This window comes from Filicampus tigris, chromosome 11, assembly GCF_054856515.1.
Source record: "Filicampus tigris isolate MCC_2025a chromosome 11, RoL_Ftig_1.0, whole genome shotgun sequence".
NCBI classification, from domain to species: domain Eukaryota; kingdom Metazoa; phylum Chordata; class Actinopteri; order Syngnathiformes; family Syngnathidae; genus Filicampus; species Filicampus tigris.
The window spans coordinates 3,260,154-3,286,823 of record NC_141227.1 but is presented as its reverse complement, the minus strand read 5'-3'; the positions used below and the strand labels follow the sequence as shown (position 1 = coordinate 3,286,823).

The window sequence follows — 26,670 nt, the reverse complement described above, 5'->3', positions numbered from 1 at the left end:
ATGAAGATAGTCTTTGCCATGATGCTGCTTAAATTCCAAGCCATTATCAATTCAAAACAAATTTTCCGTACAATAGTAGTAATAAGTGAATACTTTTTTTCCCCCATAGTAAAACCTTGACTAACTGCACAAATTTCATCAACATGTTGTGTCATGAATTGATGATGCTGATGTTGAACTGGTAGGTTTACATTTGATTTTGGAGAATTTTTTTTCCATAGCATTTGAGTTAAATTCCAAATTGTGCTAATTTGGAGCATTTAACTTTGGAACTTCCATTTATTGATCATAAAATGGTTAACTGGCTTTGCTTTTTCTTTGGCTTTTGGGGATACGGACTCCAAAAATTCAGCCTCAACAATGGGTGTTTTGAAAAACATGACAGGACGCGAATTAAAAAAAAAAATCCAAACAAATCATCATTCCTGAAAAGATTGTGTGAACCTTAGTGTCAAACTGTCCTAAGCATCCAATCACATTGCACTGGTGTCATCATTCTTGCCCAAAAGCTTCTGGTGCCAGTGTCTCAGTCTTCCCGTTGTTCCATTGCCTATAAGTCAGGTTTTGTATTCTTGAGAATTGTACCATGAAAACGGAATTTATCTTGTGGTTAAAAAAACAGTCTGACACCCAAAGGCACAGCCCCCACCCCACCTCCCACCCTGCCCAGCAATGTGATAAATCACACAAGAGTTTGTAAATGTATGGTAAGTCATTACGACATAATTTCTTGTTCTCATTTAGGTAGTGCTGTGATTACGAAAAGTGGAACGGGAATCTGTGGTTTCGAATGTTTTACATGAAACACCCATGCACGCAATTTTTATTCCACCAGTGTGATGCGATTACGACACTTTTAAACATAGTTTGGTTTAGTATTCTGTCATTTGATCTGCTGTATTTGTATCTGTAAGGACTTTGGAGCCAGAGACCCCATGTTTGATTTCCCCTGAGTATTCCTTGCTGGTTTTTGTTTGTTTGTTTGTTTGTTTGTTTGTGCCTTTCGCTCTGAATTTCTCCTCGCATGCCTGCATGTAAACAATCTGGTTCTCTATGCGGTATGAAACATTAAGCATACACCACGGTGTAAATTCAATTCAGAGTTTTAAGATCTCATGTAGTAAGCCTTACTTGCTTACTTGCTTCCAAAGTAAAGTATCGGTATTAATGTGGTAATTTGGTGAATGAGTGAAGAAAATGGAAATAAATTGAATTCCAGATGTTTATTGAAAGGCCGCTTGCGTTAAACTTGGCATGGGAGCACAGTCTGAATCACATTCTCTGCGACGTTTTCTGTTCCACAGAAGGAAGTGCTGCAAGAGGGGGAAAGCAGAGATTAACGGACAATCTTAAAGACTTTAAATTGAGATTGACATTGTCATGTTACGCCTATGTAACTTAAAAAATATATATATTGAAATCTATCTAACACATACATTTAATTCATTAATAAATATATTCAAGGGTTTTTTATGTCCTCCAGCACTCCTTTTTCAGTCGCTGCGCTATCTCTGGATGACAGTTCAATGCTGTTCTCTAGTGGCCACGCAGAGTACTTGAGCTTATCAATTTGGAGGTAGAAGTTGAACTGCTATATGCCAGCATTAAACTGATTAAAGAAAAAAGTGTCAATGTGGGCACGCAAATTTGGAAAAGGAAAGTGATATGATCATGGGGGGATAGTTTCTGTTCTTCCAGTTGTTTACTTACACCTTCTTGTCTTTTGCCCTCAGCAGCTCCACTTTCGACGCCCCATACTTTGGATTCATGGGGTTGAAGATGTGGTTGTTCCAGCGAAATTTGACTTCCATTACGGGACTCACATCAACCTCAGCGTCAATGTGCACTTCGTAGGTCCTTCCTGGCTTCATTGTGCCCCTGAAAATAGACGGGACAACTCACACGATACAGTTCATGATATGGAGGCATGTGTGGGACTGACAATCAAATTGAAACTTTTCAGAGATATGTACACACTAATTTCTTCAAATAATTTTGTATGTGTTCGTGATACTTACTGGTTTATCAGGTTTATGTGTGACTACAATAGCGTGTCACAGATTTGGGGACTTTTTGGACTTTGTTTTGATGTTTTATTTTAAGCTTTGCCCGGCGCAGGGACTTTTTTCTGCTACAATCGTTCTGATCCCCCAAAGTCATCTGGAAAAGGCTCCAGCTCACCCTACTGATGGTAAGTGGTATACAAAGGGGATAGGTGGATTTTTAAGATAATATTCAAGGGGCAGCCATAATGAAGAGCTTTTATGATTGAAATGGTGGTGACTAATGTTTCAACTGTTCCTTTGGAATTTCCTTCAGTGTGCTGTACACCTGGCCACCAGTTCAAAGGTTTATTTATTTATTCATTTACAAAAAATAAATAATTAAAAATAAATTACCCATTACCCCCACTATGGTTATGAGGCATTTTGAGTGGAACCTCTGAAGACTCTGAAATCGCACACATCTGTAATTTTAAACTATCCTATGGCCACCCACATTTGCATTTTGTTTCTTAACATAACTTACAGTAACTCAAAAGTATTATTTGGCACATTTAGTTCGTTCTTTGGCTTGTACTGCAACACATTACACAATGACCAGCCTTAACAATGGTGTCTTAATACTTGGTCACTTGTTGAAGTTCAGCGTTTTGTTGTTTTTTTACTCTGAATAGCTACTTCACACTTTGCGTGACTATCACTACCGATATCACTTCAAGCATTACTCGTGCACAAATATGAAGGATTGTGGATGGTAACAGATTAAATGTGGAATATATTGACAAGCAATTAGTTTCAAAATAAGAACAAATCAGAGGTGGTGTTGTGTAATGGAGAGTGCTCCATTGTCAAGTTTACATTTTTAAACAAAAATTCACTTGTTTGTCAGCAATTATGACTTTTTGACTTGAACCTCATCATATTCTGTTCAAGAATGGTGATTAAGTATATTGTTTGATTGATTTTGCGTTGAATGTTGTCTGGGTTCTTCCTCTAGACTGAACACTGGCCAATGGCTCTACTACAGCGTCTCAACAGTCGAACGCTGAAAAAAGGCTCAACCCAAACAAACGCAACTGCATACATGCTAACTGAATTAATGAAATGCTATCCGGTTTTACAGTAAAATCATACTTTTTAAATCCTGAACCAGCAGAAATCTGGGAAAGTGTATGATCATCTGACAAAAAACCTCTGAGAGTGTTGTGTCATTTCATAGATGTCTTAAATGCCTTACACGTGAACTTGGTATTCCTTTGTGCTGTCACTTTCTCCAGAAAGAGCCACATACATGAAGCCTGGGTTGGACCAGCTGGGACCATCCAAAGTTAACTTTACATTGTAGCTGTAACCTAGTACAAAAAATAACCAGTCAATAAAAGTTCACATTATTTAAAAAATTCAAAATCGAAAAATCGAAACTTTTACTTTTTCTTCATGAGCTATACATTGACACAACCAATAAATGACATAGCACTGTATAGTGATTTCCCATAACTGATATTGTTGTCAGTTAGTGATCAATTTAGTAACATTGGCATTTGATTTAAATTTACACACACATCTTTTACGCTCTGTTCCTAAGCATGATTCTGCATTTGTACTTCTAGTTTTCTGTATGACCGTTGGGCATTCTGCTGTAACAATATCACTTTGTGAGTATCCCTGTCTTGCTCCCTGTGGATTCCTGAGTTTTGAGACTCTTACCTGAACTAATCTGGACTTTAAATTGAAATGCTTAGCTACTCACCCGTTTGCCTCTGGACCTGTCAAATCTGACATTAAAGTCATTAGGTCTGCTGTACTGCATTTGGGTTACACACTTACCTATTCTAATCTATATTAAAGTAAATTGATCCTTATATAATTCAGCCTTTAAAATGACAATAACAATCAAAGCATATATGACACCTTATCAGTGGTATTAAAAAGTTCATTTTTGTCGATTGAAGTGGTTATCTACAGAGTGTTTGGAAAGATCACTACATATTTTATTAATGGTCATATCATATTTTAGGATAAACATGGTACCTACGTCCAAAGGGTTCAGAATTGCCAGTGTTGAGGAAGTACTTTGTCTGTGAGGTGATATTAGTCAAGGGGAACCTGTTGGCATACAGGCCCATTAGCGGGCATTTGGCGTCGGTGCACGGGAAACACTTTCCCTGGGAAGATAAGGCAAGGCAGCTTTTTATATAGCACTTTTCATACACAAGTTAATTCAATGTGCTTCACATAATTCAAAAGACATTGGAAAACATTTACAAATAAAATTGTTAAAGACATTTAAAAGCAAAGATTAAAAATAAAAAGTAGTCAAAGATTTGAGGTCAGAGCCGATGAAGTTCTTTGACACCAACGTCATCTAATAATACAATACAATACAATACAACTTTATTTATTATATAGTTCATTTCATAACAGCTACAGCTGTAATAAACACTTTACATTACAATATCAAAATAGTAATAATATAACAAGAGAAAGCAATAAATTAAACCACAAAATACTATATACAATAGACACCGTAAAACAGCAGAAAACTGTCGGATCAAAAACCAAGGAATAGAAATGTGTCTTCAAACGGGTTTTAAAAATGGACAGAGAGGGGGCTTGCCTAACAATCAATGAAAGGTCATTCCGAAGGGAAGGACCGGCAACAGAAAAGGAGCGATCCCCTCTGAGGCGTCGCTTGGTCCTCTGCACCTCGAGCAGTGCCTGGTCCACAGACCTGAGGCACCGGACCGGGAAGGTGCATAGGAGTGGAGGAGCTTGGAGAGGTACGCCGGGGCCAGGCCATTTAATGACTTGTAAACAAAAAGAAGCATCTTAAAATGAACCCTAAAATGCACTGGGAGCCAGTGAAGTGAGGCCAGAATTGGTGTTATGTGCTCCGTCTTCCCAGCTACGGTTAGGAGGCGAGCAACAGCATTTTGGACTAACTGGAGACGTTTAAGAGAGGAATGGCCGGCCGACTCCAAAATAAAGTGCATTACAGTAATCTAGCTGAGATATAACAAAGGCATGGATGACTGTTTCTAAGTGGTCATGAGAAAGGAGGGGCTTTACCTTAGCCAGCTGCCTAAGATGAAAGAAGCTGGACCTTATAGCAGCGCTGATTTGCCGGTCCAATTTAAGATCACTGTCCAATTAAAAAACAAAGTTTGAGACTGTTGGCTTTAGATATGAAGCCAGGGGGGCCCAGGTCAACAGGGCGGGATGTAGAAGAGCCACTGGGACCGAACACCATAGCTTCTGTTTTCTTAGTCATCCATTTGCTTTGTCCCAATCCTGTACGTACAGTAACTGTGTGGGAACCAACTGGATTTGTGCCCAGCATATCCCGGCTGTAGGAATAACATGGACCATACGCAATGCTGACTTTGATCAAAGCCAGGATAAACCGCCATTATCAGCAACAGCTGCAGATACAAGTTGTCCCAATGGAAGAAAAGAAGGAAGCCTGTTTATATTCTCCACTGTGCTACAACAAAAATCCAATCTCACCGAATCAATTTCTAAAAGCAAATAAATTGTTCACAGCCGTATCGGTGTCACATTGCAACAACAGGTGGTGGCTCCATAAACACGCTGCGATGGACATAACACCCTTCCACTCTTCAATTCTTTCTCAAAGCTCAGAGAATTTGTTGTGCACAGGCACCCAAAATGACAATGAAGGAATGAATAAAAGTATACAGACACATTTAATTAAGACTGGTTTGCTTCCTTCAAAAGAATACCAAGACATTTTGGAGAGTTGTATGCTTCGTGGGCTTTTTCGGTTCTGGCATGGCTTTGCCCCAGGACAGCAGCTATAACTGCACAGCACAAACTAATCAAATTTTCCTCTATTTTCATTTTTCTCAGGTGCAACGATTAGGTGACCAATTACTTTTGGCCAGTGCACGGAGAACAAAATCCTCATCTGCAGCTGATATCACCCCATATTACAACATCTAGTAATTACTGCTTTAATGTATAGACATTTACAGTTCAAGTTACAAGTAATGAAAGCAAAAAAAAAAAAATCTATGCAATCTTATGCTCACTGTCAATGGTGGAGAAAAGTAGATCGATTTTATACTCATTTGCATATCATCTCTGTCCCGTGAAAAACATTTATGTCCAATTTTAGAATTTTTTTTATTTTTTCACATTAATGCGATGTCTGTAACGCAGAAACACCATTAACGTAAAAAGATTCAAATGGAAAAAAATGGACAGTGGAAGTGTTTTTCACAGGACAGCAACGATATAGTACTGTGCTATTCAGTTAACTATTTTTTTGCAAGAACCATTCATGTTCTACAAGGACATATTGTTGGGTCTCCGGGCTCTGTGCCTTGAGCCCCTCCCTGTGTGTGGGTGTGTGTGTGTGTGCGTGTCTTTTGGCAGGAGCAAGGAGACAAGTGGTGCTGGGGCCAAGTGAAACCAATCTCCATCAGTGTGGTATTTAAGATGGTCCCTGACTCCACCTCGTCGCCAGATCAATTCATTCATTCACGAGTTTGTGCATCCAGCCATTTTTCTAGTTGCTACCAAGTGTTTTTTGCAAATCCTGACTCTGCCTTGTTACCTGCTTGCTTCAGATCGTTTATTGCCCTGTTCCTTGCCTGCCAGACCTCTGCCCTGCCAACAACTGGATTCCATTCCATTCCCTGACCTGGGACTGACGATTTTTGTGACCACTGCCCCCTGCTACACCTTTATTCAATAAAACTATCTCCTTTTCTGCCAGCCTGTCTCCCTCTCTGCAATTGGGCCCTCCACACACCCCGCAACCATAACAGCTTGATCTGGCCAATATGGACCCAGCAGAGACCGACCCCGTTCGTCAGACACTTGCTGAACAAGGAGCGCTCTTGGACCAACATAACCAAGCACTCAACATGATGATGGGCAAAGTACGTGAATTTTCCCAAGCCCTTACTACTTTCCAAAATGAACTTTCTGCCTTAAAAATCTGTGGGGACCCTCAGCCCATGCCCACACCCCCCACACTCTCTGCCCATGCTTCTAAGGAGCAATTTGTGCCGGGCCCTTGACCGACTTATTAGTCTTGCCATCAAGCTTGATTGCCGTGTCCGCGAGCGCCAGAGGGAACGTTCCAGACTCCGGTCACCGGCAACTACGCCTTCACGTCAGCGTGCTTCTGCCTTCCCTGAGCCACAGATCTACCGCACCGCCCTCCTGTGAGCCCAGGCAGCTGGGACGTGCCCGGCTCTCAGAGGATGAGAGGACTCACAGACGCAGAGCCAATTAATGCCTTTACTGTGGAGGAAAGGCACTTTATTGCCGATTGTCCTCTGCGGCCCGCAAGAAGGGTAGGTTCGTCCATTGGTAAGGACAAATTGATTAATCTAACCTCCAACACCGCCTGCTCAGTGCATTTTAAGATCTCTGCTACTCTCGTTTGGAAGGACCTATCAATGCCCCTCTCTGTTCTTGTTGATTCCGGTGCAGATGACAACCTCATAGACAGTAGCCTGGTGCAGCAGATCGGCATTGATCTACGATCGCTGTCGACCCCGAGCAGCCCGAGCTCTCAATGGACACCTTTACAACATAACTCAGGAGACTGTGCCAGTTTCTCTTAGACTCAGGGAATCATCAGGAGGTAATACGTTTCTAACTGTTTGACAACTTACAAGTCCCATTTAGTTCTTGGTTTACCATGGTTGAAGGTCCACAACCCTCACATAGATTGGACAGGGGGCAAGATTACTTCCTGGAGCAACTTCTGTCACACAACATGTTTGAGCTCAGCTGTGAGGCCTGCCAGTATACCTCAACTGCCCGAACAACTGCCTGAACAAACATATCTATCTCTCATTCCTGAGTGTTATCATGACCTTGCTCCCGTTTTTAGTAAACACTGTGCCACGTCCTTACCTCTGCACATATGACCATATGATTGCGCCATTGACCTCAAACCAGGTGCGCCCCTCCCTAGTGGTTGGCTGTATAACATCTCGCAACGATAAGTAATGGAGGATTACATTACTGAGTCGCTTGCTGCTGGAATCATCCGACCCTCCTCTACCCCTGTTGGGGCGGGATTATTTTTTGTGGACAAGAAAGACAAGACCCTGCTTCCGTGTGTAGACTACAGAGGACTTAACAGCATTACTGTCAGGAACGGGTACTCATTGCCACTCATAGACTCTGCTTTCACCCCACTCCATGGTACCACCATTTTTACTAAACTAGACCTTCGTCAGGCTTACCACCTGGTCCGCATTAAAGAAGGGGACGAATGGAAGACAGCTTTCAATACTCACAGGGGCCACTACGAGTACCTTGTCATGCCATTCGGTCTCACCAATGCTCCTGCAGTCTTCCAGGCTTTGGTCAATGACGTCTTACGAGACATGATTGGTGTGTTTGCCTTTGTGTATCTGGATGACATCCTGATATTTTCCAGTTCCCAGTCCCAACATGAGCACCACGTGCGCCAAGTTCTTCAAAGGCTTCTTGAGAACAAGCTCTACGTAAAGCCGGAGAAGTGTGAGTTCCATGTCCCCACAACCACTTTTCTAGGATACTTCATTGCCGAGGGGGAGCTCCAAATGGACCCAGCGAAGGTGAACGCTGTAGCTAATTGGCCTAAACCCTGCTCCCGGAAGCAATTGCAGCACTTTATTGGGTTCGCAAATTTCTACCGGAGGTTCATTAGGAATTACAGCCGCGTTGCAGCCCCTCTCACTGCCCTCACATCATCATTGAAGTCCTTCCGGTGGTCCCACGAAGCGGACCTGGCCTTCAACGACCTGAAGAAGCGTTTTGTTTCTGCTCCAGTTCTCATTCATCCTGACCCAACTCAACAATTTATCGTCAAAGTGGATGCTTCAGATGTGGGCGTTGGCGCTGTGTTGTCGCAGCGGTCCACAGACGGGAGAGTGCATCCTTGCGCTTTCTTTTCGCGCAGACCTTCCACATCTGAACGCAACTACATCATCGGGTACAAGGAAGTTTTGGCGGTGAAACTGGCCCTGGACGAGTGGCGACACCTGTTGGAGGGAGTGAACCATCCATTCATCGTTTGGACAGACCATCAAAATTTGGAGTACATCCGCTCAGCCAAGCGTCTTAACTCCAGGCAGGCAAGGTGGGCACTGTTCTTTGACCGTTTTGTGTTTTCCTTATCGTATCGCCCAGGGTCCCAGAACATTAAACCCGATGCTCTGTCTCGTCAATTCACCCCTGTGTGCGATGAGTCTGAACCTGAACCCATCTTGTCTCCAACCTGTTTCCTTGCATTCTTTACTTGGGAGATTGAGTCTTTTGTAAAAAGGGCCCAGCAAGGACAGCCTGACCTGGTGGAGGTCCCATGGAAATGCTTGTTTGTCCCTCCCTCCATACGTTCCCAGGTGCCTGAATGAGGACATTCCTCGCCTTTGACGTATCATCCTGGAATCCGCCAGACATTGGCATTTCTCCGTTGACGCTTCTGGTGGCCATCCATGGAGGAGGGCACAAGAGCATTCATTTCTGCTTGTACAGTACTTGCACGGAGTAAGAACGCAACCAAACCCAGCTCTGGCCTGCTACGACCGCTCCCACTACCTGGACGCCCTTTCCTCACACATAGCAGTGGATTTCGTCACCGGCCTCTCTCCTTCGGGTGGCAACACGGTGATCCTTACCATTGTATAGATTTTCTAAAGCTTCCCACTTCCTGACATTGCCAAAACTTCCGTCAGCCAAGGAGACTGCTGAGTTGTTGATCAAGAATGTTTTGCGTCTCCATGGTATTCCCTTTATTGTGTCTGACAGGGGCCACCAGTTCACTTCACAAGTCTGGAGATCCTTCTGTGCTGTGTTGGGCTGGGCATCGGAGTCAGCCTGTCCTCGGGTTACCACCCACAAACTAACGGGCAAGCAGAGCTCGTCAACCAGCAGATGGAGTCTGCTCTACGCTGTATGACCCACTCGAACCCGACTTCTCGGAGCTTCGAATTGGCCTGGGTTGAATATGCTCACAATAAGTTGCCAAGTGCCTCCCTGGGTATGTCTCCATTCCAATGTTCCTTGGGCTATCAACCCCCTTTGTTTCCGTCGCAGGAAGATGACTGCACTGTCCCTTCTGTCAAGAGCCACCTGCTTAAGTGTGCCAAGGTCTGGAAGTCGGCCCTTTCTGCCCTGCTCCGTCAAGGGCACAGGTGCAGGCCATGCCCCAAACTACAGCGTCGGTCAAATGGTTTGGGTTAATTCACGTAACCTTCCCCTTAAGGTCGAGTCCAGGAAACTAGCACCCCGGTTCATTGGTCCCTACAAGATCATCGCCTTGGTGAACCCGTGTGCCGTCCGCCTTGATCATCCTACTTTCCACGTCTTTGTCCCCTCCAGTGCATCCCCCCCTCGTGGTCGATGGGCATCCGGCCTACACGGTTAGGAGGCTTTTGGACGTACGACGTCGCGGCCGGGGTCTCCAGTACCTTGTGGACTGGGAGGGGTATGGGCCGGAGGGACGTAGTTGGGTCCCTGCCCATCGGGTGTTGTGTAGGGCACTCATCCGTGACTTCCACCACCTGCATCCTGGGCACATGCGTCGTGCATCGGGTGGCACCCGTGGGAGGAGGGGTACTGTTGGGTCTCTGGGCACTGTGCCTTGAGCTCCTCCCTGTGTGTGTCAGCGTGCCTTTTGTCAGGAGCAAGGAGACAATTGGTGCTGTGGCCAGGTGAAACCAATCTCCATCAGTGTGGTATTTAAGCTGGTCCCTGACTCCACCTCGTCGCCAGATCAACTCACTCATTCACAAGTTTGTGCATCCAGCCATTTTTCTAGTTGCTACCAAGTGTTTTTTTGCAAATACTGACTCTGCCTTGTTCCCTGCTTGCGTCAGATCGTTTTTTGCCCTGTTCCTTGCCTGCCAGACCTGTGCCCTGCCAACAACTGGATTCCATTCCCTGACCTGGGACTAACGACTTTTGGGCCACTGCCCCCGCTACACCTTTTACTAAATAAAACTATGGCCTTTTCTGCCAGCCTGTCTTGGTCTCTGCTACTGGGCCCTCCACACACCCCGCAACCATAACACATGGATTTATATACTAAATATGGGGAATAGTTTGCAGTCATTCATGAACAAGCACTAAATAAGTATGTAAAGTATTTTGTCGGCTATTTGAAATGACAAAACATGCAATATATAGGGCGTCCTTGGTTTATGACGATCCCGAAATAGAGCATTTTTTAGGATATGTAGTATAGTGTGCCATGAGAATATGTCATCTCGTTGGAAAGACACACTCAGTTACCACCATAATTACTGCTTTTCGTTTGTTTGCTTTGTAATCATAATCCAGACGGGTTTTTCTATACCAATATTTCCTGTAGGTATGATTTTACTATTGAGTTAGCAAAGACTACAGCGTGTACTGATTGACTGTAAGTAAGCATTTGAGTTAGAATAGGTCGCTGCCTTAGAACTATAACTGCAGCATATACTGCAGACCTCCTGTAAACAGTTGGTAATAGTTATGTCAATGTGTTACTTTGAGAAGAAATACTTACGGCTGCAAAACTGGCTGCATCGGAGCAAGGGAACCCAACAAAGCCCTGAGGTTTAACCATACTCTCCTGGTAGTACTGGTACGCTCGGACATGATTGCAGGCATCAAACTTTTTCGTACCTGACAGGGAAGAGGATATATTTTAGTGCCACACGGGCCAAAGAGTAAATAACTTAATTTGTTCTCGATTTTTACAGTGTTTGAAGCAGGGGCAGAGCAGAACGTGGCCATTGGGTGGGCCTGGAAAAATCAGGGGGGGGCCTGAAAATTTCTCTCACTGAGCACAATCCTCCTGTGCCGATGCATCGTATGTTCAAATAAAATGACAAACTGAATAATATGAAGTTCAGATCTTCCTTAGACATCCATAATTATGCAGTTCTTAATATTCAATAAAGTAAAAAAAAAAAACACACACACAAGTAAACACAAATAAAAAAATAATTTTACCTTTCAAGGCTTAGTGGCCACATATGTGGATCGCACTTTCTAGCTCTTGTGTCCACAAGCGTGTTCACTGTGGAACTGTGGGTGTTTTGGACACTAATGTGGGCACTTACACTGCCCTCTTGTGGTCTCAGAAGAGTATTACCTACTACAGTCAAAATACAGTATACAAAATACAGTACAATACAATACAAAAAACTAAAAGATGATGCTTAGTTTTTCTTCCAATTAGGTTCCAATAAGCCGGAATAGCAAAAAGAAATAAAAAATGCGTGCCCAAGTCAAGTCCTCGAGAGCCACTATCTAGTCTGTTTTATGTTTCCCTCTTCCAACACATGTACCTGGTTCAAATGATCAGCTCATCAGCAAGCTTTGCAGAAGCCTGGTAATGATCCTGATCATTTGAATCGGGTGTGTTGGAGGGGCGAAACAGGCAAAAGAGGCTGGATAGTGGCTCTCAAGGACGAGACTTGGAGACTCCTGATGTAGATCTATTCAGGGGAAAATAATATGGAAGAAAAGGTAACTGATGCCATAAATTTCTATCAGGTTCGATTGGGCCTTCAGTGGCCACTTTAAGCCAAGTGGTGAAAACCATGAGGCAGACAGCGAGACAGTATTGGGCAAACACAGACATTCTGCAAAAAGTCAAAGCTTCCATTGCATTGTATTTCAAAACAGAATAAACATCAGGTTATCTAGCACATCCAGTTCAGGTCTTCTAACTGGCTCTATCTTAGGTGAGATCAAACAGGCAAAGTCACTTATGCTGGTATTTATGAAAAGTGATCTGCGGTCATCTCGTGTTTTATTTTATTTTTTATTTTTTTGCTCATCTGGTTACAGCAGGAATAATTAATCTTATGAGTCGGTGCATAAAGGGGAAGTCATCAATTCTTTTTCAACAATATGTTCTGATAATTATTGCGTTTGAGGAATAGTCGTTAATCCACTTGTTTTTAGACATCCTTGGGGCCATCCATTTTGTCACTTCTGTCGACTGAAAATGACATCAAAGTTGCTCAGGGCTCAGGTAATGACCAATCATGGCTCACCTGTTTTCTGAAGCTGAGCCTTGATTAGTCGTTACCTGAGCCCTGAGCATTTGTGATGTCATTTTCAGTCAACAGAAGTGACAAAATGGGCGCCCCCAGATTTCGCTAAAAAGGGGTGGATTTTGTTGCTTAACTCATACTCCACAAAAGCAATATTAATCAGAATGCCGTGTTTCAAATAGCAGGCGCACAGAACATCCATCCATTATCTGTACCGCTTCTCCTCACAAGGGTCACGGGGCGTGCTGGAGCCTATCCCAGCTGTCTTCGGGCACAGGCGGGGGACACCCTGAATTGGTTGCCAGCCAATCGCAGGGCACACAGACACAACCCAAAATCCGCACTCACAATCACACCTAGGGGCAATTTAGAGTGTCCAATCGACCTACCATGCATGTTTTGGGAATGTGGGAGGTAACCGGAGTACCCAGAGAAAACCCACGCAGGCACGGGGAGAACATGCAAACTCCACACAGGAAGGCCGGAGCCGGGATCGAACCCACGACCTCTGAACTGTGAGGCGGACGTGCTAACCAGTCGACCACCGTGCCGCCCGCACAGAACATATTATTGATAAAAAAAATGTTTGGGTTGATTTCCCTTTAAGTCACTTGAATGTTCTGAATGTCACTGGAATAGCTGCATGAGACTGTATTGTACATGATTTGTTGACTGAAAAAAACAAAAGCAAAAGAAAGGACAAAGAATAATATAAGAAAATCATTGTGTTTTGCATGTCAATTGATCTTACCCTCCCAGATGGCATCCAGGTCTTCTGGAGCGCCTTTGTTTGCACTGCAACCAGGCATCAGTTGTCCTCCGTTGGGGTAGAAGTCAATGTGGCCGATGGATTGGGACATCCCAAGACCTGCATGTTTGAAACCGAAACAAGATCAATTTTTTATTTTACAGCTGTAATTATTCTATGTTTTTCACTTTCATAAAACTATAGTTGACATACTCACACAAGAAATGATTATTTCATGATATGCTGTAACTATTCTGGATGGCTACGATTTCAGATCATCATGTTCAAAGAATCGAACAATTCTTTGGATCACGACTTGAGCAGTAAGTCCCACATACAGCAGAAGTCATGGAAAACAACTTCAAATCAAATCACTCCGATGATATATATTTTTTAAACTGTCAATTGTCAGGTGGCAGCTACAAGTTTCTAAAGAATCTCCAGTTGGTGCAGATACTGCTTCTCGATTGCTGACTACAACTATGAGAACAGATTCTATTTCTCCAATACTAGCCTCACTGCACTGTCTCCCTGTAAAATCTAAAATAGGAGATTTATATGCCACCCCCTTGCCTGGTAATTCTAAATGCATCATTTGGGGGCTGGGGTGGGGGTGGGGTAACATAATAAACAATCTTAGAAGTCAGATCATCTGTCTGTGGTTTTCTGAGTCTCCAAAAGCACAGATAGGGAGGAAGAACCTTCAGCTAGGAGATGCCTGTGAAGCCATTTTAAAGATTAGGAGCAAAATTAAAACCAGTCTTACCTTACTGTTACAGACTAGTGTTACATATCATGAAACAAGCTTTCCGCTTACGCCCGGTAATCCTATCGCTATGTGCAGTTTTCTGTCATAACGCCCTCATCTCTACCATCTGTCTCTATTGCAATCCAATTGAGTGAGGCAGAAGTTAGTTAGGACTCTTTAATTAATGTATGGGTAATGTATAATGAGTGTAGTCCCTACTCTATATTAAGTCCATTTCAACTTGTGAATAAACTTGGACCGACTTAATGAAAACAAATTAAATTAATTAAGTACACACTTTTATCTAGTGAATGGATTCATTTTCATCCAATCCATCAATTCAATGTCCACTTTAAACATTTTCCTCACCAAGTTTTGATCTGAAAGGATGTCCGTCAGTGTGAATGACATCAACAAAGGTGGCATCAGTCGTGTCCAAGCGCACTGCTGCATTTGTGTCATCGAAGTACGGCTCAGTTGGGTCCAGCCCTGCGGAGTGACAAAAAAGACAGATCATGACGCAGCCTGGCATTGCTCTGGTCCCCTTACTCACCAATGTTGGTATTACCAAATAATTGTAACAGGTACAAGGACCGCCTTTAAGATGCATGTATAGATTTAAAACAAGCTAACCAATGGTGTTGTGTGTGCGTCGTGTTTACCTGTGATGCGGGCAAGGCCGCTGATCTTGCTACCAATTTCTCCAGCAACGTGAGCGCCAAGGCTATGACCGATAATTTGGAACACATTTGCTGTCTGCTTGTAGTTGCCCTGGCCAGAAAATATGTTCAAGTTAATCATACTGAACCACCAGCTGTTAACAACACTATGTGGTTGAACCTGCCTTTATGCTTGAGAATATGCACAGTTTGCTTTGCAAAGTTGGAAACCATTGTGGTAGCGGCAGTAATATTAAGCAATTCACAAATAACATGTACCGTTATATGTTAATTCATACTGTACTGTGCATTTATACAGTAAATATTACATAACAGTCACTGCCTAGTTAGCCTATTGTGCTGATTCATGCGTGGAAACAAAGGAACTTCATTTAAGAGTCTTTCCATTCATCCCAAACTTTGTAGGCTGCCTTGGATCAATTATATACCGTACATATATATTAGGGGTGTAAAAATTGTGTATTAATTGCGATCAATTAATTACAGTCACAGTTAAAGCGTTATTTTTTTTTAATCACATTGATCCAATTTTTAATCTCTAACTTTACTGTTTCTGTATGATGATGAGATCCATTTTGATGCATGGGGCTTGTGCTTGAGTTGTTGGGGGTGTAAAAAACATTGGTCAATGTCACACCCTGAAGTGGACACTGATTGGCTGTCATTTTGTTTGGCATAACCTGATAGGCTCCTAATGTATGTGGGAGGGCAGGTTCAGGAGCAGAGAGAAGACGTGAAAATGGAGGAGCATGTGAGAGTTGTTGGTATGATGAATGGTAAATATAAAAAATACCCTGACGGAACTATAAAGGCAGAGTGATATGTCTTCTTTGCAAGAAGGACTTTGCTTACCAAAGAAGCAGTTCAAGCCTTTCGTAACAACGAAAACGCTAATGTAGTGAGCCATTCCAAAGCTTTTCGCAAACTGAACTCGAGAACAGCTCGCGTCTGAGCAAGTCTGCGACCGACAGGCTGATGAATGTTCTTGCAAAACGAATAGTGATGAACCGCAGGCTGATCAACATAGTTGAAGACAAGGGATTAATTGAGGAGTTGCAAATAGCATCCAATGACCCATCATACAAACCACCGTGCCGGACTGCAGCGATGACTACAATCAGCAAGATGTATGACGGTGAAAAGAAAAGCAAACAATGTTTTGGTGGGGTATTCGGACAAATGTATTGCTATAGCCGCAGATCACTGGACCTCAACTCGCAACAACGGTTATTTGGGGGTGACTGGACACTTTATTGACGGTGAGTGGAGCTTCAACTCATTTTGCACTGATCGTCATGAAAACGGAAGCCAGGGACTTGGCTGATAAATGCGCCAAACAGTTCCTCAAGGTGGCAAATGACTGGGTAATTGAAAAAAAGATATCCACCATAAATACAGATACATACATACAGGCAATGGGGGGCTTTGGGGCTTTTCTCAGCAATTTTTAAGTGATTTTTAAGTAAAAATCGATTAATTAGATCAATTAATTACAGATCATATTTAATTAATCTCTCATTTTTTAAAATCTCTTGACAGAACTAATATATATATATATATATATATATATATATATATATATATATATATATATATATATATGGAGATTAATTCAAATTTTATAATGCACAAAAAATAACTCAGTTAACTCCGTTTTATTTACTTCCTGTAGCAGCTGACCTCTGCTCACTGTGCAGCCAAACTTAGAGGAGAGTCACTGTCGCGAAGACGGACATTTACATAGTTTTACTTTAATAAATTTCTCGACGACTCATTGGAGACATCTAAAATAATTTGCACACTCTGCAAAGCCAAATTCAAATCCCGTATTAGTTGTACGCCTTTGGTTTATCGTTCAACTGTTGTATTTTTACAGGAAATGTTGTATTTTTACAGGAAAATAATCATATTCAAGGATCAAAGAGAGCTATTAAAACAGTCTTTGAATCGAATCATACTTTTATTTTTTTTTCACATTAATTCCATGATTTTACTCAAGTAAAGATCAGTTCCAAGCTTCTTACAAAATTGTAGTTGAAAAATACAATTAATCGTGATCAAATTTTGCGATTCATTAGTTAAAACATTTTAATCGCTTGACAGCACTAATATATGTATACATAATATACATACAGTACTTGCATACGCAAGACGATTTGATTAACTGCGTACCTCGATACATGGGGTGTGGTTCGGTTCGATTCAGTAGAATTACAATTCGGTTTGACTTGATATGGTTCTAATGAGTTTCTTGTCATTTTACTATATGACTGAAATTGTCAGTAAGCCCTAAAATTTTCGATGGACAAAAATCTCTGAGAATGATGGTTTTTGCAGATTGTGAGTGTGAAGTGCCAGAGAATGTACCATGAGAAATGTCATCATGGATGCCACCTGTGCAGCCAGCACTCTGCCATTATTGGCTGCCTGGGCATACTGAGTCCTCACTCCCTTTTTCCACTCCACAGCGATGCAGTTCACATTCTCCCACATCAGCATAACCTGGATATTGGAATGCAATTGTCATTTTCATCAACCAATATTATTACCTGAGCCCTGAGACACTGTGATGTCATTTTCAGTCGACAGAAGTGACAAAATGGCCGCCCCCGGAGATGGATGAAAAGGGGTGGATTTTGCTGCTCATATTCCACAAATGCAATATTTATCAGAATGCCTTGTTTTAACTGGTGGGCCTGCATAGAACATATTCTTGAAAAAAATATGTCTGGGTTGACTTCGCCTTTAAGTAATTACTTTTAGGAATGAAGGCTTTGTTCACTTAAATCGTAAAACAAAACGGTTTTGCACTGAATGTACTATACATATTTTTATGAAGCTTTAACTTTACCCTGCCAACCAATAACATTTCATATTGGATTTCATACTCTGGAGAAATTAATCAGAACGGTGCCGAAATAATTATGACAACAACAATGTTGTTGCAGTTTTCAGCTTGCCCTAACGAGGGTCACTGCTGCAAGTCACTCAGATGATATGTTTGGCGCAGTGTTTACACTGGATGGCTTTCCTGGCACAATCCACCTATTTTTATTTATTTATATATTTATTTGCGTGGGACAGCAGCGGCTGCGTGTTGGAAATGCCATAAATCGAACATCCACAGTCTGCACAAAAGGCACCAACATGCACCACTACACTACCAGTGCAATGATTATAATATTTTAATGGCCAATAAATAAAGTTGCATCATATCATTAGAAGAATTCCATAAGTGATAAACTGCACTTCACTCCTGCTGTATTGCGCTGTGTTTTCCGTTTTAAAAACCTGAATCTAATTTTAAAATCTGAATAAAGAGTGCAGTTTTGGAATGCGAGCTACACCCAAAGTTGAAAAGGAAAAAGTGCCTCAAAAGTTGGTTAATAAATGTTGTGAGAATAGTCGTGATTGAAACACATGGAAGTAAGATTCCCTCCCAATTGTAAATGCATCATTCTGTGACTAGCAGCTGCTGTTTTCCTCTGGAGACCTGTCAATTTATGTCCATAGCCAACTGAAATATGAGGTAAAACAGTTGTGGAGACTTCTCAGTGGTAGATATCTGTTTCAAAATAGCCTCTGAAAACATACATTAAAAAAAAGAATCACAATTACACTGTTAACATGTCGAATTAAATTCATTAAGAAATGAAAGAAATACGTTCACAGTGTTCCAAAGAAATCACCTCTTTGTTGGGTTAGTTTAACTGATCAAGAATACACCTCGAATCTCATTTTATTAATACTTTTATCTAAAAAATGTTTTGACTTTATACTCATATATAATATTGTTTTTTCTCTTTCACGTGACCTTGATACAAACCGCATATAATTAAACTGAGCAGGAACCAAGTGGCATGCCACAAAACCCAAGGCCCAATTGGGTGACTCGAGCACTTTTCCAACCTTGCACATCTCTTGTGGCCAGTCTTCATCTCCTTTATGCAGATAACCAGGAATGATGAATCGAGTCTTTCTCATGCCGCCGTAGTTTGACGCCACGATGGTTGAGTCGGTCTTGATCTCCTGGAAGTTTCAAAAGCAACTCAGCAAACTTCTTAATGACTGGTGCTAACTTTGCAAAAGGGTCACATTTTTAGATTGTCAAAAGAGAAAGGAGTCCAAATCAATAGGAGTGCCTGCTTCTTGCCTGGTAGTAACGGTTCCTCTGCGTGAAGAGAAGGAAGCGAGTGCCTAACTTCTCAGCAGCCCACGGCAGGACACTGGCAGGTCTTTGGGTGGTTCCCCCCCATGGAGGTTGGTCATTAAAGCAACCAAACTCACCTAAACAGACCTCAGCAGCTACACATATGGAGCAAATACAGTTACATCAGAAATAAGACAACATTTTTCTGTATACCTCATTCTGCTTTGGGTTATGAGGAGCTAGAAGCTATTCCAGCAATCATCACTGAAAGGAAGACTACACTGGACTAGTTGCTAAGTAGAACAATCTACAATAACGTACTCAATGGAGCTATTGTGAGCTACTTCCTGGGTAATGGTTCACACGAAGCGCTAACACTTCTGAAATAACACATTTGCTAAAATGACTTTTAATAATGTTATGTTATTAATAATTACATATACTTATGTGAAGACACCAGTCGTGTTCATGATTTTTCCCAACAATTAGGAGACGGATACATGTCCATAAGCAACACTTTATTTCTTTAAATCTTCGCAGTATTCACAAATGATCACATTTACAACATTACGAGAAATTCACAAAGTCCCATCCCTGGTAAGCTATTTTTTTTTTTAAACTGGCTCATGGGCTAGTCATGTGATCCTTTGGGGCTACCTGGTGCCCATGAGCAACACGTCGTTGACACCTTACGCCAAACCCACTGCAACAATGTTAACAGTTTACAATCAAATGTTAAAAAGAACAAATTCAAAAGTGGACTGAAAAATAAAACATTCGTTACCTATGATGTATGTGCAGTGAATCAACGCAATATATTTAAAAAAAAATTATATTGAACTACTAAAAATATTTAGCTCTCCACAATACTTTAACTTATTGAAATCCACCTGTACTATAAACCAGTGTTTTTCAAACTTTTTGGAGTCAAGGCACATTTCTTTCATTGAAAAAATCCCGCGGCACACCACCATCTGAAATCGTGAAAAAAAAGCTTATTTTAACAATATAAGTATTGCATTGTTTATATATGCATTGTTTAACAATGAAGAATGATGTTATATTATAATGTCTTGAATAGGAATTAAATAAACACAAAGAAAAAAGTATTTTATAATGTTTCATATTGATGCTTACTCAGTGTGAAACATGGGCCTGTTTGGATAAACATGCTTCACTAATTCCATACCTGTCAACTTGTAAGTTTTCCCCGTATTTTATACGTTTTTTGATCATTTCAAATTGTGTACGGCGTATAGCAATTTTTGTACGGGAAAAAACATTTTAAAACTCGTTTTTTGTTAGAGAGATCTCGTCTTGCCCATTTCGGCTCTAATCCAGAGCGTCCGTTAGCGATTCTGACTGCAAACTTCGGCCGACTTTCACGAGCAAAGCTCATCAGACAACAAACAAAAAACATCGTATAGGTTTCTGGCTCATAAAATCAAGAAATAACTTACCATAAGATGCACCAGCAAGTAAGCAGAGCAGACTTAAACTCCACATTGGCGACATCTGTTGAACGTAAATTGACAGGAGATTATTTTGTTATTTATAAAATAATAATCATGAAGCAATGCAAAATGATGGACTTCATTTACCGTAAGGTCAGGCAAGAAGACTGCAAAACGACACTGTCTTCACTCTGGGCTGCTTTAAATAGTGCAGCCAGATGCATTAGGTCATGAGCTAGTGAGAAACGGGCAGATGGCAGAAAAATGTATACCACATAATGGGTCATGGGTTTCATACATGTTTCAGCCTTCAACTTTGGGTCACTGTAATCAGTATGTTGAGGAGAAACATGTTGTCAGCACACCCATCCCCCCCCCAAAACTTTATAGTGCACATACCATAGCATTGCGTCACTTTGTATGTATTGTATAAGCCATGGTAGTTCAACAGCTTGCACACAGCCAGACTTGTTATCTCCAGTTACTACCCACTGATTGCGTGACTCGGGTATCACAGAATTAACAGAACAGGCAGTCTTGGAGAAAATACTCACCTGGAAAACACATCGGCGGGGCTGGGGGGCGTTTCCACACAAAGAGCCTCTAAAAGTCAAATAGAAATAACACCAAACACAGAACATCCCATCAAAGTTTGTTGGTAGAATAATTATATATTTCCATGGAACTTGTGACGTGGTTCAAGTGCTGAACAAGTACGCTTTCAATTCTGGAGCAAAAAAAAAAAAGTATTTATTTTTTTAATCATATTTTATTAATGAAGTCACAGTGGAAGTGCCCCACAATTTGAATGTCAGTGTCTTAATCGTATGAGCAAACAAGTAGCCTATTCTGGAACAAAAACAAAAATACTGCACAACCATTTCACTTTTGTTAATTTTGTCGCTTGAGTAATGGTGGTACCACTCCACCCACCCACCAATTAGAAATGTTTTGCAGTCTTGTTTGTTTGTATTAATGGCAACAGGAGTTCATTGCCATCTACTGCTTCATTTTTGTCAGAACGCATGCTGCCAATTGCAGATATTGCTTTTGTTCACAGTTCAACCGTGGCAGGGGTTTACTCTCGACTTCTACTGTGTCACATTCCCCGTTGCTCATGACTTCGGCAGGTTACTCTGTGTCATGCTGTTGTGATGTTATACTATTGACATGAAGCTTTCCATCAAGTCTGGTCCCCTATTACAACACACCTGATTCAAATCATCAGGATCATTATCAGCCTTCTGCAACCCTTACTGATGAGCTGCTCATTTGAATCAGGTGTGTTGGAATTGGGATACAAGTAAAACAGGCTGGATAGGGGTTCATCAATCATTAATCCGATCAGAATATGGACCGATCCGGCCAATCTATTTAAACAACTTCTTTATTGACTGAACAGTTGACACCCACTGTTCGCAGGGGATTGGGACTGGCCTGGTCCATGAATAGCCAAAATTTGCATATAATTGACGCACAATGAAATTCTTTGAGGGAAAAAAGAACAACAGTTAATCCATAACCATAACATTAATATAATATATATTTTATAACATTTAATACACGGAAAATGGGAGGTCATAATAGAAGGATTAAGTTGAATCTTTAGACAAATTTGTGATACTTTCCATACCAGCTATGGAAAACATCCTGCCTGGTCCCGGTGCCAAAGACCCCCCACCCGAAGGAGCTCAACAGCTTCAGACCAGTGGCGCTGACGTCTCACCTGATGAAGACCCTGGAGAGACTGGTCCTTGTCCACCTGCGCCCCCTGGTGAGCTCCTCAATGGACCCACTCCAGTTCGCATACCAGCCTGGCATCAGTGTGGATGATGCCATCATCTACCTCCTCCACACTTCACTCTCCCACCTGGAGAAGGCGGGGAGCACTGTGAGGATCATGTTCTTTGATTTCTCCAGTGCTTTCAACACCATCCAGCCCACCCTACTGGGAGACAAGCTGGAGCGGGCGGGGGTGGCGCACCACCTCACCACATGGATCCAGGACTACCTCACAAACCAGCCACAGTATGTGAGGACACAGGACTGTGTGTCTGACGTGCTCCTCTGCAGCACGGGGGCCCCACAGGGAACTGTCTTGGCTCCCTTCCTGTTCACCCTCTACACCTCGGACTTCAACTACAACACCCCTACCTGTCACCTGCAGAAGTTCTCTGACGACTCTGCGATTGTCGGCCTCAACACAGGCGGAGATGATCGGGAGTACAGAGAACTTACTCAGGGTTTTGTGGACTGGTGCCAGCAGAACCGCCTCCTGATCAATGCGGGGAAATCCAAAGAAATGGTGGTGGATTTCGGTAGGCGCCAGCACTCTTCACCTGCACCAGTGAACATCCGGGGAACAGATGTTGAGAGAGTCTCAACTTACAAGTACCTGGGTGTTCATCTGAACAATAAACTGGACTGGTGCGACAACACAGACGCCCTCTATAGGAAGAGTCAGAGCAGACTCTTCCTACTCAGGAGACTGAGGTCTTTTGGGGTTCAGGGGACACTCCTCAGGAACTTTTATGACTCGGTGGTTGCATCGGTCATCTTCCAGGGAGTGGTCACCTGGGCAGGCGGCGTCTCGGCCCGGGACAAGAAGCGGCTGGACAAACTGGTCAAGAGGGCCGGCTCTGTCCTGGGCTGCTCCCTGGACTCTGTGGACTCGGTGGGGGACAGGAGGATGTTGGCCAAGCTGTCATCAATGCTGGGCAACCCGGACCACCCCCTCCAGGGCACCCTAACAGCACTCCACAGCACCTTCAGTGACAGACTGTTACACCCTCGCTGTGCAAAGGAGAGATTCCGCCGTTCCTTCTTGCCTGCTGCTGTCAGACTCTTTAACAAGAACATTGTGTAGTCTCTACAAACTGGCGGTCATTAGTGCAATTGTGCAGTCCTGCACCTGAGCTCGTATCGTGCAATACCCAATATTCCCCACTACTGTAATACCGTGCAATACTCAACATTCCCCACTACTGTTAGTCTAGTTTTATTTTTATCCAATGCTGTTCCTTACATTTCACTACTGCACTGCAGCACTGTCACTTAGAGTATTTTTTCCTCTGTACTATGTACAGGCCGAAATGAGTGTTCCTCATATTTTTTATATTTTTTATGTAGATGTAGGTTGGTGTGTATACACATGTGTATATACACATGTTACTGCGTATATCTACATAGGTTTGATTCTAAATGTTTGCCGTCAATGTTATACATTAATGGCCACATTATGCCGCCGCCCCTGTGTGACCTATATCTTTGCTACTGTAACAATGAAAATTTCCCCACTGTGGGATCAATAAAGGCATTCTTATCTTATCTTATCTTATCTTAACATTCCTGTGGCTGGCACACGGGCACTCTCAAGAATTTAGTCCCCCCCAATAAAAAAAAAAAAACACCAGCACCCACAAAATGCCTCCAATAGAAACTACTGTTTTCCAGGGTCCTTTTCCGTAATGCGTCCATCATCACTTTTTTCCTGGTTACAGCACCACTACATCTCATCCCTGAAGCCAACCAAACATTTTTTTAGTTGAGGTGATCAGGTTTGGATGTGTCTGCTTGTGCTGGCACAGCTGTTTCTTCTACAACATAGCAGCGGAGGCTGATACAGTATAACTTTCAAGCATGAAGTCACAAGGAATTAAGCAAGAAGAGAAGCTGATACGACATCCGTCATTGTTTTTCCTCTTATGTGGGTTAAGAGTACTCACATCTGCCATCGTTCTTCCTCTTATGTGGGTCAAGGGTACTCACCTTTGCTTATATTTTTGCATTTTGAAACATTATTCAGTTAATTTGAATGATAGAAGGAAAAGCACCCTGAGCCACCCGGCAGAAAAAGGAGGGCCAACACTCCAGTCTGCCAATCCACAGGCACTGTCTGCATTGTGCACTTCATGTCACCCGAGATAGCCCAAAAACATCCAGAGCCTAAGAAGAAGGAGAAAGGAGGCTGTTCACTCATCCATCAAGATAACCCCAAACTACAGGCACCGAGCCATGTTGCAACACTAACCCTAACCTCTCACAGAGGGCAACCCTAGAATGGAAAAGTCTCCAACCCGGCTCAAGAGAACTGTCCCCAACCCAAGCCATGTCAAGGCAAGCCCAACATCATTTGCAAATCCTTTTCAACCTATATTCCATTGAATACACAACAAAGACAAGATAATTATTGTTCAAACTGATCAACTTTATTTTTGTTGTTGTTGTTTGTATTTATTCACCCATTGTGAATTTCATGCCTGCAACACGTTCCAGTGGCATGTTTATCACTGTGTTTCATGACCTTTCCTTTTAACAACGTTTAGTAAGCTTTTGTGATGACACTAAGGGACGGCGGCACGGTGGTCGACTGGTTAGCACCTCCGCCTCACAGTTCAGAGGTCGTGGGTTCCATCCCGGCTCCGGCCTCCCTGTGTAGAGTTTGCATGTTCTCCCCGTGCTTGCGTGGGTTTTCTCCGGGTACTCCGGTTTCCTCCCACATTCCAAAAACATGCATGGTAAGTTGATTGGACTGTCTAAATTGCCCCTAGGTGTGATTGCGAGTGCGGGTGTTTGTCTCTGTGTGCCCTGCGATTGGCTGGCAACCAGTTCAGTGTGTCCCCCGCCTACTGCCCAAAGACAGCTGGGATAGGCTCCAGCACACCCCGCGACCCTTGTGAGGATAAGCAGTACAGATAATGGATGGATGGATGACACTAAGGGGCACTCTTTTGGTAGACTGCCGCCTATGCGCTCGGCATACAAACGGGCGGAATTTCATTTTCGTGCCGGATTCTAGTCTACAATGTTTGGGGCCGGGTTAATCTGGGCGTTCCGGTGAACGGAGTTGCCTTGCCCGTGACTCATCTGACAATTTGGTAACAGAAAGTAGTCTGTGCTCTGTGTGAAAATGGGGGCATTTTCATTTTCGTGCTAGGCAAAAATGCAGTTCTGCGTGTTTGTGAATTTGGTACTATGCTTCACTGGGCAGAGTCCCTGATAGTGTAGTGGTACACACGCCTGAGTTGTGTGCGGGCAGCGTGGGATCGATTTCCGCTCAGTGACAGTGTCTATGTGTGCCCTGCGACTGGCTGGCGACCAGTTCGGGGTGTAGTCTGCCTTCGCCCATTGATGGCTGGGATAGGCTCCAGCAACTCCCCGCGACCATGTATAGGATAAGCGGTTTGGAAGATGACATATCTTAACAGGACGAGTTGGGCTTCACTGGGCGTTCCTGCCATGCCGCCCGTCGCATCTGCAAATTTGATTACAAAATGTAGACTTGATTTTGGACTACCTAAAACCACATCTAACTCGGTGGTGTTGCGATTTTGATGTATTTGATGGAGGTGCAGGCAGAAAGATTCCGCACTCTAGGTGCGGACAGAAAAACATTTGGAGAGTTATTTACTTGAAAAAAAATATTGTGTTTTTCACCCTGAAATTTGAAGTAAATTTTGCAAGGAGAGTTTTTGAATCAGTTTTGCTTGCATTGTGTTAATTTATTTAAAAAAAACTCACACAAGGGTTGACGAACGTAGCAATAAACTTTAGGTTAGGAGACAGCCACCCTCCCACCTGAGCCATTGCGCTCCCAATGTCCATCCATCCATTGTCTATACCGCATATCCTCACAAGGGTCGCGGGCGTGCTGGAGCCTATCCCAGCAGTCTTCGGGCAGTGGGCAGGTGACACCCTGAATTGGTTGCCAGCCAATCGCAGGGCACACAGAGACAAACATCCGCACTTACAATCACACCTAGGGGCAATTTAGAGTGTCCAATCAACTTACCATGCATGTTTTTGGAATGTGGGAGGAAACCGGAGTACCTGGAGAAAACCCACGCAGGAACGGGGAGAACATGCA

At 42.8% G+C, this 26,670-nt stretch overlaps 1 protein-coding gene across 1 annotated transcript; it reads right to left on the bottom strand.

Moving 5' to 3' along the window:
- Window positions 1-1,208: 1,208 nt before the first annotated feature.
- On the bottom strand, window positions 1,209-20,987 carry LOC147139429 (inactive pancreatic lipase-related protein 1-like). The gene is made up of 13 exons (XM_086045061.1): window positions 20,952-20,987; window positions 20,811-20,865; window positions 19,354-19,505; window positions 19,110-19,229; window positions 17,568-17,702; window positions 15,183-15,291; window positions 14,890-15,009; window positions 13,776-13,892; window positions 11,524-11,642; window positions 4,039-4,168; window positions 3,241-3,355; window positions 1,711-1,878; window positions 1,209-1,313 (listed from the first exon to the last, which is right to left on the bottom strand). The coding sequence occupies exons 2-13, from the start codon at window positions 20,863-20,865 to the stop codon at window positions 1,244-1,246; spliced, it is 1,410 nt and encodes a 469-aa protein (XP_085901187.1). The 5' UTR covers window positions 20,952-20,987; the 3' UTR covers window positions 1,209-1,243.
- Window positions 20,988-26,670: the final 5,683 nt, after the last annotated feature.